The 14,067-nt window shown below is 33.0% G+C and overlaps 5 protein-coding genes across 8 annotated transcripts; all 5 read left to right on the top strand.

Moving 5' to 3' along the window:
- Positions 1-605: 605 nt before the first annotated feature.
- On the top strand, positions 606-852 carry Bm14218 (Uncharacterized protein; the record flags this gene model as incomplete). The annotated part of the gene is made up of 2 exons (XM_043078911.1): positions 606-664; positions 777-852. The coding sequence occupies 2 exons, from the start codon at positions 606-608 to the stop codon at positions 850-852; spliced, it is 135 nt and encodes a 44-aa protein (XP_042934845.1).
- A 970-nt stretch (positions 853-1,822) lies between these two features.
- Bm501 (uncharacterized protein) lies at positions 1,823-2,498 on the top strand (the record flags this gene model as incomplete). Its single annotated transcript, XM_001900195.1, has 3 exons — positions 1,823-1,888; positions 2,049-2,150; positions 2,385-2,498. 3 exons carry the CDS (start codon positions 1,823-1,825, stop codon positions 2,496-2,498), a joined length of 282 nt encoding a protein of 93 aa, XP_001900230.1.
- A 31-nt stretch (positions 2,499-2,529) lies between these two features.
- Bma-mnat-1 (Uncharacterized protein) lies at positions 2,530-4,080 on the top strand (the record flags this gene model as incomplete). The annotated part of the gene is made up of 6 exons (XM_043078910.1): positions 2,530-2,597; positions 2,710-2,854; positions 2,981-3,157; positions 3,320-3,406; positions 3,480-3,648; positions 3,830-4,080. The coding sequence occupies 6 exons, from the start codon at positions 2,530-2,532 to the stop codon at positions 4,078-4,080; spliced, it is 897 nt and encodes a 298-aa protein (XP_042934844.1).
- Positions 4,081-5,586: 1,506 nt separating this feature from the next.
- Bma-tsr-1 (Uncharacterized protein) lies at positions 5,587-12,020 on the top strand (the record flags this gene model as incomplete). Of its 4 annotated transcripts, none has more annotated exons than XM_043078906.1 (21): positions 5,587-5,691; positions 5,775-5,938; positions 6,231-6,353; positions 6,573-6,726; positions 6,871-7,014; positions 7,235-7,410; positions 7,564-7,702; positions 7,790-7,890; positions 8,082-8,235; positions 8,529-8,623; positions 8,726-8,865; positions 8,967-9,170; positions 9,617-9,708; positions 9,833-10,016; positions 10,116-10,315; positions 10,495-10,611; positions 10,752-10,846; positions 10,941-11,010; positions 11,316-11,480; positions 11,680-11,783; positions 11,960-12,020. In XM_043078906.1, 21 exons carry the CDS (start codon positions 5,587-5,589, stop codon positions 12,018-12,020), a joined length of 2,787 nt encoding a protein of 928 aa, XP_042934840.1. The 4 variants fall into 4 exon arrangements, with proteins under 4 accessions (XP_042934840.1, XP_042934841.1, XP_042934842.1 ...); XM_043078907.1 differs by having other exon boundaries at positions 10,941-11,100; XM_043078908.1 differs by lacking the exons at positions 9,617-9,708; positions 9,833-10,016; positions 10,116-10,315; ... (4 more) ...; positions 11,680-11,783; positions 11,960-12,020 and having other exon boundaries at positions 8,967-9,199.
- A 1,235-nt stretch (positions 12,021-13,255) lies between these two features.
- Bm17520 (Uncharacterized protein) lies at positions 13,256-13,616 on the top strand (the record flags this gene model as incomplete). The annotated part of the gene is made up of 2 exons (XM_043078905.1): positions 13,256-13,311; positions 13,460-13,616. The coding sequence occupies 2 exons, from the start codon at positions 13,256-13,258 to the stop codon at positions 13,614-13,616; spliced, it is 213 nt and encodes a 70-aa protein (XP_042934839.1).
- Between the last annotated feature and the right edge of the window lie 451 nt (positions 13,617-14,067).

The following is a 14,067-nucleotide window of genomic DNA, read 5'->3' as shown; positions in this document are numbered from 1 at the left end:
TTCTTCTTCAAATATCGAACGCATTCCAAAACTTTTGAAATATTAAATTCATCCTCGTTTGTTCGCAGAAAAATCCTTATTTATTCAGTTTTATTCGAAAATAAAGTGCTTTAGAATTTTTTTATGTGCAGAGTAAAAGGGAGTTGATTATGACAGGATTAATGGCATATTGTTTATATAAGTACCAATCAATTAAAAAAATACCTACTAAAATTTGAATCAGAAAATTTTGAAAACTAAAGCTTTGTATTCGCAAGTGGACAGCAGCGCTTGCTTGAGTACTTCGGCTAGAGGACAAACATTGAATTGGAAATTTTGTAAAAAAGCTTCAAAAAATATAAATTTTACTCAGCTAAAAGCACATAATTCTTTCAACTTTAAGAGGCGGTGCTCATATAGAGGAATCTCCTTATTTTTGTTCAACATATGGCTCCATAATCGACCAGAAGTTGGCATTTAATATTATGTTTACTCAAAAAAAGTTTACTCCATATTTTTTGGTCGACTCATAAGTTTTCCTGGTCAACGTTGTTCATAATTCAGTTGTTTCCAAAGAAAATTTCTCCAGTTGAAGAAACGATCTTCGATCAGATTTAGTGGTTTTCATGATTAGTGGAAAGACCTTACGCTTCCGCACTGTTGAAATTTGTTCTTCCATATTGAGGCAAGTTATGATTTCAACTAATGATTGCTAATTTCCACTTATTAAGAATACAAATTTATTCAATTTTTTTAAATAGGCCGTAGATATGAAAGATAACATACAATGTTTACAGCATATTTCACCAAAAAACTGCTAATACACGTGAAACAGCAGTGCTTCAAAAAGTTTTGAGAAGAGCAGAATCTTGATAAGCTATTCGAAACTGCTAATAAATGATTACGATCAATTATGGAAGCTGATCTCAGTACAAGGAAAAGCACAAAAGAATTGATCGACGTTCGTCATTCTGTGGTATGCCAAACAAATTAGAAAGGTGAATAAGTTTGATAAGTACTAATCTAAAGTGTTGATATGAAAATCAGGAAATAGCCATTTTGAAGTGTTAGTCGAGAAGGGATAAGATTCTAGTATTAGCAACAACGAATCATTTCCTGATTTGATTTCAGTGTTGGAGAGAGATGGAATTCCAACGCATTTCCTTAACCCTAAATTGCACAAAAAAAAAATTACGATTGTTTGGAGTTTCCTATCAGCCTGATCCTCAGTCCTGATAAAGCTATAGCATTTGAAATATGGAAGAATAAAAGGCGCTTACAGAAATGAACGAATTAAATTGGATTATGAAGTTTTTCCTCTAATTCAATTCATTACAAATAACTTACGAGAAGGGTTAAAGCAGATACAGCCTGCATTCACCTTATTTACTTATTATTGCTTTGGAATATTTTAAAGAGTCTTCTCTACTCAACAATCCAATCAAATTCTCGAGAAACTCAGCAACCCAAATAAAACTTCCGAGTCATTTAAATTGTTGTTGTGCTGTAGCAGATAAAACGGGTCCAACAGCGATTGGATGTGGTGAAGTATGGAATTGCTTTACGGTGGAGAAAAAGAGTGTGTTTGAGGAGAGTAACAAAGATCAATGAAACTGATGGCTAATAGATAATGTGTAGGGTGGGAGGATAGGAAACAAAAATAATGTGAGAGGCAAAGAAATGGCTTGATTATATGATGACGAAAAGAAAGGAAGAGGAGAGGAGAATGTTGAAATGAGGAGAGTACGAAAGAGTGGCAGTGTAGGTTGAAAGGGGAGAGACGAAGAGGAAGGAGACGTTTTCATATTTAGGAATTCATTCAAGGGTTACGTGATCGAATCGGATGGGAAGTGTGCCGCAGGCCGATTGGATCTGTCTTTATAAACAGCTACTGAGGTCGGCCTCACAGGTATGGTCCATCTCATACATTATCGCAGTAAAGGTGATGTCTTTGCCAACTGGAACTTACGCATCCTATCCCATAAGGAGATTTTTTTCAAGTCGAAACTTCAGAAGTTTACTTTTCTGTGTATATCTATTCATAGCTGATTATCCTGTTTGCTTTTCAGTTTCCGCAATATAATTATCGAGAGTTTTTCAAACGAAGAATACGCGACCACTTCACGATAGCAGTGAAAAACAACAACATCTCAAAAGCCGAATTTTACACGGTATTGTTATTTCAAACTTTATTGGTTACATAGTTTACCAAACAATCCACTCATTCCTGGATATTAAATAACCATCGGATTGAAACTAGTGTGATCACAGGAGGCATACGAAGATCTGGCACTGTAATCTCTCTTCATCAGATGTGATTATATGGTTTCAATATTTTTAGCAGAAATTAGTTGAGTCATTTGATAATGGTAAGAACTCAAGCATTGGAACATGTTCTTTTTCAGAAGTGTCAAGAGCTGCTGCAAGTAATTCGGCGTCAATCCACTTTATACCAGAGTTATCCTGTTTCGAAACTTGTGGTGGAGGGAAAAAGTCGTGATAAAGAATCCGCTCATTGACTTAGTAAGAGAATCACTGTGAAGGTGTAGAATGCGCGAATGTCCAAAATGTAAAGCTAAGGAATACAATAACCGAACGATGTTGATGATGATTAATGAGTGTGGTCATCCATTATGCAGGCAAGTCAGTCCAAACAGTTAAATGAGAAATATTTTAGAGTTAATCACATGTATGGAGCGCGATGAGATCCTTTACATTTGGCAGTTCTAGGAACTGTGTAGAAAATCTGTTTGCTCGCAACAGCGGTCCCTGTCCACAGTGTGGAAAAATTTTGTGGAAGAAAGGATTCTGGGAACAAATCTTTGATGACCCTGTGGTGGAGAAAGAAAATCATATTCGTAAAAAACTTGGAAAGGTAAGATTATATCATATTTTGTTGGTTTAGTGGAGAAGTTGGAAGTTCATGAAAATGACACTATGATTACCATTTCATGAGAATTTTGTCAAGTCCTCTGTGTGTCGTTTAAGCAGCCATATTTAGATTTACAATTTGAAACGAATGGATTTTCCAACGTTGCGCGACTTCAACAATTATTTGGAACGGATTGAAACAATTGTCATGAATTTGACCTATAATATTGATGTTGAGGAGACCGAAGCTGAAGTTAACCGTTTTAAATCAGAGAACAGTGAACTTATTGAAAGAAATAAGCGCAAGGTAAATAGACTTGTGACTGTATCTACAGAATGAATTAGTAAGAAATGCGCGTCATACTAAGTGATCGATAATGTTCTAGAAAGGATCTACTTTAGCGGTTATTCCTAGATTATTTGATTTGCCATTTCTAAATCTCAGGATCAAGTAAAAAAGTTTTTTTAGCTTGATGAAGATCAAATATGGATTTTTCAAATGTTGGAAGAAGAGCAAAAAAGAAAAAAGTATGTTGTAGAAGGAGCCGGGAAAAAAGTGAGTACTTTTCTTCGATTAGTACTAGATGTTTCACAATCTTTCCAATTGATTAGTTGTGCAAAATTTTCAGGAGTTGCCTGAGAAAGTGACTAGTTCAGACAAAGCTAAGGCAATAATTGACGAACTCCGTGAATCTGATTTGCCTGCAGAAGTCATTTTGGATCGTCAGAGAAAGCGACAGATTGAAGCAGAACTCGCAGAAAAGGAAGAAGCTGTAAAGCGAAAGAAATCTAAAATGGGTAAGGAATTAAGTATCACTTTAAGATTACACAGAGATTAAGTATTATTTATATAGAGCTCTGTATTCCCTGAATAATTCTTTGAATATAAATAAGTTATTCTTTTGGTAATTTCTTTAACTTGAAAGCTGTTTTCATTTTTTCATATGTTCTTTAATTGTAGAAGTCATTCTAATTACAGAAGCTCAACAAAAACGTCTCGATACTGCATCTTTTGCACTAATTCGTATAAGTGGTGCACCGTTCGTGTATCGTGGGCCGGAGCTTCCCATCAATGGACCATCACTTCCAAAACCCGAGGATTTGTCTCGAATGGGATATTTGCAGCATGTATTACAAATCAGTGGGAGTAGGTATGCGGGTGGATTTACGCCGGAAACATGCTGCATGCGTGCTTTATTTGACTCCAGAATTGACTTATTTTTATTTTGAAGCTTTAACTTGTGTGAAGTATCAGTGTAGTTTAAGCTCATTAATGGAATTCTATGAGGAAAATTTTTAATTTTATCAGTTTTTTCAGACGTTATAGATTAGAGTACATAATTGTAAAACGTTTTGCATTTGTTTTTCATGTGGTTTCGATTCATGGACTTGTCACTTTTGGAAATTAGCAGTTATGTTTGGATAATCGATGTTGTGCTGATAAAATTACCTTTTCCGTATTGAAATTTAAAAGTTAGAATTTTAAAAATATAGACCATTATTGCCATATTTTGAGCTTAGTGGTTTTTCTACTATATTTCTATTTTGTTTTTGAAGCTCCTTGCGTCCTGTTTTGTTTCTCTCAGTGCGAACAGTTTTTTCCACCATATTTTTCAAATACTTTTTTTTTTTTCTATCCTCCTGCTTATGTTTAGTGCATTTGATCAATTTTCATAGACTACTATGCTTTCAGAAAAATTCACATCTGAAGTTCTTAGTTTAAAACTACTTAGAACTGTATCGACACTGTATTAAATATTCTATCATCCAGAATTAACATCATCTTAATTGCGGTGATTTATGTATTTTAGATGTTTAATGCGTTGTTTCATTCTATCGTACGTTTTTAATTTTTTTTTTTTTTATAAATAAAGCATGGAATTTATAATGTGTTTAATTGCTTTTTAGACTGGTCAATCTTCTCTACGCTGTTATTGGCAGTAGCTTGGTGCAGTTGTATTTATTTTGATTTCTAATGTGTCATATCGCGGGAAATGTGGGAGAACGTTCCAGAGTCCTCGGAATCTCATTTTTAGAAATGTAAAATCATGAGTAGTGATTCATACCATTAGAAGTGCCGGTTGATTGTGGGATGGTAGTAATCAAGCTTAGATTTATAGTTTATAATCTATGCATAATCTAAGAAAGGGTTTTTGAGGTTTTATTCCAAGTCTTCACTTGTTTCTAGTGATTTAAATTCCGGGATTTGGCATGTACTATGTTTTCTTAAAACTTTTGGAATTTTGCTTCACCCATCTTACGATGTTTTGTTACGCATACAAAACGAAGCGCAATAAGAACCGGTTAATGGAAAAGAAAATGTTAGCTGAACTAGTCATGTTTAGAGTGCATATTACAAAGAATCCGTAACGGTTATTTCAAGAAGTATCTTCAAATGAAGTAAAATTTCACTAATTAATGCATAGGCGGTATCATCATCGTTATTGTAATGTTTCACGTTCACTCATTCGGTCATTCTCATCATTTTTCTATTCAGTTACTAACATAAGAAGCTCGAATAAATCTTTTTAACGCCTTTTTTACCTGATTTTATTTAATTTAGGTTTGTTTACCCTTACTCATTACTTTATTTCGAAGTTAATATGTTATGAAGTCTTGCCATTCCATTCTGTTTAAAAAGTCTTCCTTGAAAATTATGCTACATCTACTCTAAAATTGGGGTCAGTGGTAACTCTCAAATGAGGAATATTTATTCTTAGTTGAAGTCATTGAAGGATGGATAATATCGAGACGGTATATCATGCAATTGCGGTATTAAATGGGTCTGATAGTATTGCATGCAGCAAAGCTAGCATCTGGCTTGGAGAATTTCAAAAATCCGTAAGTTTTCTTGAAAGGGTTATACAAAGTATGCACAAACTTTTGTGGAATATAAAATGAATTTGATTTGGAAGTTGTTGCAGGTGTATTCATGGTCCATTTGTGATCGTATATTATCTGAACATCGAGATTCGACAGCCAGTTACTTCGCTGCTCAAACAATGAGGCAGAAATTGTTGCATTCTATAAAGGAATTACCGTCTTCTTCACATTTGTCTTTGAGGGATTCGTTAATTAATCATTTGAGGTCCTTATTTCGTCATTAGTATACTTGTTTGAATTACATTTTAGTAATTCAAGGAGCAGATTTGATTTGTTTGTTTTGTGATTTTCAATTTTCGCCAATGACTTTTACTGGGTATCATTTTCGCCACTTGATCAGTTGTTGCATTACAAAGTTGCAGTTGAAATCATTGAATCTTTGTATTATGAAATTTTTTTGTCGTATGTCGTTCATGATGATAGTTTTTCGAAATCAAAACTGAATACTCTTTTGCCTGACAAATTCTCCTATTTACGATGATTGACATCTGTTTCAGGAATTACGAGTCTTATCCACTTGAAAGGAATTCGGTAATCATAACTCAGCTTTGTTTGGCGCTTTCTGATCTTTATTTACAAGTGCCGGAATGGACTAATTTCGTTGCAGAAATTCTTGAGAGGTTTTTTTATTGTCTCTGTCTGGATTTCATTCTTGGAAATGGCTATATTTTCTTTTGTTAATACAACACGTTGAGTGTTCATCTGAAAACGTCTCACTTCACAAGTATTAAGAACATAATTTCTTATGACTTTCATGCCGGATAAGTTGGAAATTCATTTCTATAAGTTGTCCTTTCCAGAAGCACCTCTTTTGTCTATTTTTAATGATCTGCTTGCAGGTTCGGAACACCTGATAAAACTCCTGTTTTACTTACTTTTTTGAAAACCCTGCCAGAAGAGGTACAAAGCTCACATCTAAGGATTGGTGAGAATCGGCGCCGTGCAGTAAACACAGAACTAGCACAGAAGACACAAGCAGTTATTCATTTTTTAGTGAGTTCTTATTACGAATTTCTTCAAGCTTGACCAAATGGATATTAATCTTTTTTAAAAATATGTTGCATAATTTTTTTTCCAGCTTTCGCAACTTATCAGGATATATTTTTACAGTATTATTTTCAATAAGTCCTTTTGCAGAGTCAAGTTTGTGTTTTTAATAGTAATGACGATGCGATACTGAAAAGAGTTCTGAGCTGCTTCAGCTCCTGGTTGCTAAATCCGCTAATTCCAACTGATGATATTGCAGCAAGCGAACTGCTCAAATATGTTTTCTCACTTTTGGTTTGAATTTTCGTACCATTTTTATATTTCCAATATGCTTTTATGTGTTTAAATTTTCAATTATCAAAGAAATTCAAAAAATTAGCTTTCATTTATTTCATTTGAGAAAGCAAAACAAATTGACAAATGATTATATTTTCTGACGAGAAAAAAAAGAAAAGAGAAGTAGTTAGTAGTCAATTAACTTTTGGAATACATATATTTCTGAACTTATTTGCAGCAGAATCCAAATTCACCCAGTTCATTACATGATTCGGCTTGTGAATGTATTGTATCAGCGTTATATCGTGCTGAAGATACCAATGTTAATCGTGCTTTAGCCGTGGCTCTGCAAACTGCATGCTATGGGATGGCGGATAGCTTTTCAATGGCTGTCGCGAACGATGATTTTGATAGGTTTATACTATATAAATTGTAAAAATTTAAAGAACTATTAGTCCAGAATTTGAATGAACATTTTGGTGACTATATAAACTAAAAGTTCTTTATTGGAAATGAAAAATCATGCTTTTAGCAAACGACGATAGTGTATAAAATTTGAATCTGCAGATTACAAGGATATGCTCGAGTGTTTTGTGAATTAAGTGAATCACTCCTAGAATGTATGATCCAAGAGCCAGGACAACATCTTGGTGATTTTCGAAGCATCGAAATGCTCCTTCTTCTAGCAGGCTATCATGATTATAATGTTAGTCATGATTCCTTATTTAATTTCAGAAATTTGGAATGAAGTTTTTATGTTTTACAGTATAATTTTTATTAAAATTTTGTTTAGCTAGTGGAAATGACATTCAACATTTGGTACCGTCTTTCTGAATATCTGTATGAAAGGAACGATGATGATTTGAACACTCAGTTCAAGCCATACATCGAACGGTTAGATAGTTTACGTTGCTTCTTATGATCTGAAAGAAATAGATAGGTCTGTATGAAATTTGATGCAGTAAATTTAGAAAAATAATGGATACAGTAGTCAATCGTTTCATATTTAGATGCTGTTGTTCACATCCTTTTATATCGTTCCTTTGGTAAAGAGAAATATTCATATCTTCATATTTTTAATTAAGGTATATCATGGCACTCTATAAGCACTGTCGGTTTGACACTGATCAGGAAGATGTTCCGGACGAGAACGATGATTTTGTTGAGTTTCGAGGTCAAGTTTCCGACACACTCAAGGATGTTGTTTTCATCGTTGGAACTGATCGGTGCATCCAAAGCGTATGTATTTTTACACATTATAGAAATTTTATGTTAAGATATCAGAGTATGTTATCATTCTCTGCTTTATAAAATATGAGTTGAATGGTATATTTTCAGAAGAATTGTTAGAGAGAAGGGTAACAATTGAATCAGATTCAGTTACTTCCACAAATATATTAAGGAAAATCTGATACAGTTACTGATTAACTTAATTTGTTAGTTTAGGAGTAATCGAGGGATTTTTTCGAAAGAAACTGAAGATTACTGAATTGGTTTAATTTTGACTATGAATTCGCCGCAGTGTTTTGTAGATGTTCTCAATACTGCAATCGGTTTCATCAGGTTCTTGGGACGAATCGGAAGCTGCTTTGTATATTATTTCAGTGATCGTACATAACGTTCTTCCGTAAGTGTTCTTTTTCGTTACTCAGGTGTCCAGTTGTTATTGCTGCTGTTTTTCACTTAAGGTCTTTGTCTTATCTTGACCCATTGGTTTATTCTTTTTCAGGACCGAAGAAACAGTGGTTCCTCTTTTGGTTCATGCTGTACTGGTTATGCCCGTTACATCTCATCCGATACTGACTAATACCTCTATTAAATTACTTGGAAATTTAATTGATTGGTTACACGAAAATAAGCAATATCAAGGTTTGTCATTTGTTTTAATCTAATATTTGGAATATGGCTTTGCGTTATTTAACTGATTTTGCAGTTTTCTATGATCTAAGTTTTAGAAGGATTTCATTTAGAACCATGCATTACTTGGTTACTGGATAAAGTACAAAAGCCGTGCTTCGTTCGAGCCGCTTCCGAATCTCTTTACGGGATCTGTGAAAAGTGCGAGAGTAATTGTTTGGAGCACTTTGATTCTATATTTGCCATCATTCCATTTCTGGAAAATGGCGAAAACAAAGGACAACAGCTGGAAAATTCCATCCTCCTACTTCTTCAGGGTTCACTTTCTCATATTTACTTTGAATAATTCTTGTTTTTTACTTATAGTTTTTATTTTTTTATATACATAGTTTCTATATTTTTTATTTTATTTATTTATGATTGAAGTTTCACATAAAATATTTTTTATCCTCAGTTCCAAGCCTTGCTTTATATTGCGTCATAAAAAGGATCAAAAGTTAATCTCTTGAATTTTTTAACTTAAAAGTGTGCTTATTGTTGCTGTATTGAACATTTGCTTTGTCTGATTTTAAGCTTATTTATATTACCGAAACAATAACCTTGGTCATTTCTTACTTCGTTTTTAAAGCTGTTGATTTTGGTAGAGAAGGTTTTTAAAATTTATCAATTAAGAGCCATAGATTGGACTAATTTAATGCAAAAATTATTATCCAGAAATTGTTTGTGAATGATTGACAGTGAAATTTATTATTAATCTTTTTAGCTTGTTCTTCAATGCTGAATGGTTTACCAGGAGAAGAAACTGCAACCCGGTTAAGGCGGTTAATTGAGCCGCAGACGACAAATTTGGCTGAAGTAGATTTTATTCTCAAAATTTTTATTTCCATCCAAACTATATTTTTTGAAAATTTTCATGCACTAAATTTTATTTGAACATTTTACTTATTACATTGTTTCTCATTCAATTATTTTGTTTTAGCTTCTTAAATCAAAGGTGGATATATCACCTAACGAACCACAAGACAGTAACGAGAATGCATCAGATTCATGGTATCTTTTGAGTCGTGATCCGGTTTTATGGGTCGATAGAATAGCTGCAGTCTTCCGACATGTTCAACCGTGGACGCATCAAGCATGCAATCCGAAGAATACCGTGCAGAACGGTATTTATTGCCATGTTTTTTTCCAAAATTATATGCATTATAAATTTATTGGTAACTTTTGCTCGTTAATTTGACCTAATTTAATTTATTTTCATTCAGGAAGTTCCACAAATACAAATGATAATGTTCCAACACTATGGATTGCAACTGTGAAAGAAGTTTGGCCGTTTGTTTTAGAAACTTGCAGAAAATATGAAAAAAATACTCGAGTCGTTGAACATTGTTGCCGTGCGATACGATTTATGATACGCTTTTTGGAAGTCCATTCAATTATTTTTATTGAATCCCTTGTTGAGCAGGTTCACTATTTGAAAAATCAGATTTATAAAAAAAAAAAAAAAAAATAGATATTTGTTGTTCAGTTGCGTTGATGACATATCTATTTTTTAGTTTCAAACATAGTTTGCGAAAAATAAAAAAATTAAGGTCATTTGGATAACTGTCGTCTCTCTGTTATAACGTGCAGTATAACTTCTAGATGGTTGATATATATAATCGTCATCCTCATTCATGCTTCCTGTATTTGGCCAGTATTTTGGTTGATGAATACGGTCATTTGGATAACTGTCGCTCCGGATTAGTTCATATGCTTAACGTAAACTTTTTACGATTGATGAATTTTTATTGAAGAATTACGTTGTTTGTATCTATAATAAAGTATGTTAATTTACAAAAGATTTGGTTCTAAAAAGGCGGAATATGTTATTTTTTAAATTTTTCTGCTTGTTTTTACAGATTTTATGCAACGATTCGTTTAAGCTACTGCAGGAACAAAATGGTTTTCGCAATCATCCTGATACAATCGATGATATGTTTAGATTGGCTATCAGGTGATTATTTGATCGTACTCCAATCTTAACCACTAAGTGTAAGATATGTTTAAAGAAAGCAACAATTAACACACAATTTAAAGTTTTGTTTTAGATTCGTGCAGCGTGCGCCGTCAGTATTTTTCCAAGAACCAATGAGTGCACAGTTGTTTGAATGTGGACTGGTTGGTTTAGGTGTTGATCACGTTGATGCAAATAGATCAGTAACCAAATTTTTTTCCGAATGTATTACATCGTTACTCATCGCGAGAAAGGTACGATGAGGTTTAAGTTTTTCAAAATTCAAAAATTGTGAGAAAAATATAGAGGAACAAGGTGGCGAAGGCTATCTCTTCGCTTCTTATATGCAGACGAAAATTTCATTGGTTGAGTCTATTAATTTTATTGAGTCAGTTGTTTATAAACGGATTAAAAACAACTTAAATGAACTGGGTTTTAGAGTTGAATGTTGAATAATATAATATTGCAGTCCAATTATCGGGATGCAGGTGTAGAAGGAGCTGAACAACTATTTTTAAAATACGGCGAGAGACTGATTAGCGGGTCTCTTCAAGCGGCAGTATTCAGCGTTTCGGGTACTTTAAAGCGGGATATGGCTGAAATTATCTATTTAATTGGTAAACTATCGAAAGAGGTATCTATTGTTAAGCATTTCTAAAGGTCATATTAAATAATTCAAGAAGATATACACACACTATTAACATTAGTGAGGATATGAAGGTTTTATTATTATAAATGGATCATGAAAAGTGGCTATAAAAAGATCCAAATGCTCCGGAAGTAATCATTTTTCTGAAATTGACGATAGCTTTGAAGAATGTAACAAATTTCAGCAGTTATCTGTTTGGTTGGAAGCAACGTTGGAGAAGTTTCCTCACAATGAGGGTCTTTGTGCAACGGTAGAACAACTAGAATGGTTTCACAAAAATGTGCTGGAGTAAGTTGTTAAATTCTATTTAATTTAATGCAGTCCAAAATAAATTGATTCCCTTAACTTTTTAACTGTTTGACTTCCGATGATTGCCTTTAAGATATTCTATCTTAAAATCTTTTTAACTCACACTGTACTTACTTCATCTCAGAACAATAATGTCAAATTTTTGATTCTTTTAGGTCTGCGGATTTACGACAAGTATACGCTCAGATTCGTGATTTAATTCGACTTTATATGTAACAAATTGATTTGATTTAATGCTTTTATCACTTATTTTGAATGTTAAAATCTACGCATATACCGCGATTTCATTCTGTACATTTTTCATCATTTTGTAGAAAAGAATAGAAGAAAATGACATTTGGTGAAAATTGTGTGGGAATGTTACTCCACAAAGTTAAAATAAAGAATTATATCTGAGAAGAGTTGAATTTTGTTTTTTTTTTTCTTTTTTATATATGTATATCGGGCTTGCGTACTACTTCTAGGTCGCTTTACAAGGTTAGGTTCATGATTATTCTTGTTATTCTTTATCGCTTTGCACTAGTTTTAATATATATATATATATATAAATCTTAAGATTTCGCTTGTTTTCCAAGCATTTTTTTTCAATTTGGTATCTTTTGGTAGGTTCTCGTTCGATTCCTGTTTTTATACTGTTGAATTTTTTTCGGTTTGTTAAGTTTCCCCATATTCGCTTTCCTGTTTACCTTTACGACTTGGAAACTTTAGACTTCTGTTTTTTATAAAGTTTCCTTCAATTAATTCAGGAATTTTTCCTAATAATTTTTTTCATGAATTGTAAGTTTATAAGAACCTGTACTGCGGGTGTGCTTTTGTCTTCTTTCTTAGTTTTATGATTTGCTTTATTCGAAATTCATTTGATGAAAAAGAGTAAATGCTGTATTTACTCTTAAAGTTAAGTTTCCTTTGTGGATAAAAGAAGGTCCAAATATAATCAAGAATTCCATGTCTATTTCCAGCGCAATTGTTTTTAAATCCTTTGGCATATCGACCAATAACTGTTGGAATGTTGGAATGTGGAATTCTTAATACGTTGCCATCGGTGTTTGTCTTTCTCTAATTTGTTGCAAACTTTTTTGTTTCTGATAACTTAGCAGAGTAAGGCTTCGATAAATTCCCAGTTTGCTGTCCTCTTGATCTTCGTGCTTGCTTTGCCTTATCGTTTTTCGCAAAGAAGAGTGGATGAAATGCAGGAAATAGTATTATTCAATGTAGTTGTTCATCTTGGTTGATACGATTGAAATATTTGATATGAATGCTTTTTGTATACAATATTTTTTGTATACGGTCCGTAACCAAAATATTTTTAAAAAATTATCTTGAATTCAGTTGTTCGATGTTGTAGTTTCTAATATATATTTCATGCTAAATGATTAAGAACAGCTTTGTACTGTCATTTTAACAATGATTTCTTGTTTTCAATAAACTGGTCTCGTACATTCCATCAACGCATGAGTCATCTTAGACTACTACAACATCTTAATGCTCGTAATGAAGATACAGAAAGGTGGGATTAGTTATTAACTGAATGAATGCGTTATGTTCTCGTTACCATCATACTTCCCATATACCACATTTTTTTCATAAGCTTATTCCTTCCTTTTCTTCCCGAATTTGGCTCTAAATGTTGGCTATAAAAATTGGATTTACTGCAGGGATTTAAATCTAAATTGTCCTGAAATTCTCCGAGAGGTATGGTTACGTCCTGAATTCCTTCGAATGATATGGTTACACGTTAAGCATTGGCTTTCAGTTTTTCTTGAACTTGTTACGAAGAGTAATGTTTCGATTTTAATTGCGCTGCTTTCTTAGTGTTGTCCTTCTGTTACTTTGAGGACATATGTAAGCGTAAAAGCAGTACTATCACTATATAGTCAGTCTATTCTGCTACATTTTGTCAGTTGTAATCTTTTTTTTTTTTTTTCGAATTCGCTGATTGTGTTGAACAACAGTTTTTTGCAGTGGTAATTAATTAATGGAATACTACCTGCGCGATGAAACTAATGTAAAAGAAGAAATTGCATCAAAAAACAGTTATCATTGAGATATTGATGACCATATAGAAGAAATAAATGCAGTTCATTTCGTTGCTATAGCAATAAATGACATCTCATCCATTCTGAATACTTTTAGTCAAATTTTCGAATTACTCACTTCAATTATTCTACATAACTTCAGCAACCTTAGTTTCTTTTTCACTTATTTTTAAAAATTATTTCCTCCTTCCTTCTATAAACAGTTTTTATTTTTTATTTTTTTTGTA

Source organism: Brugia malayi (genome assembly GCF_000002995.4).
Source record: "Brugia malayi strain FR3 genome assembly, contig: Bm_v4_Chr2_contig_001, whole genome shotgun sequence".
Lineage (NCBI taxonomy): Eukaryota > Metazoa > Nematoda > Chromadorea > Rhabditida > Onchocercidae > Brugia > Brugia malayi.
The sequence above is the reverse complement of the archived record's forward strand: the minus strand, read 5'-3'. Positions and strand labels throughout refer to the sequence as shown.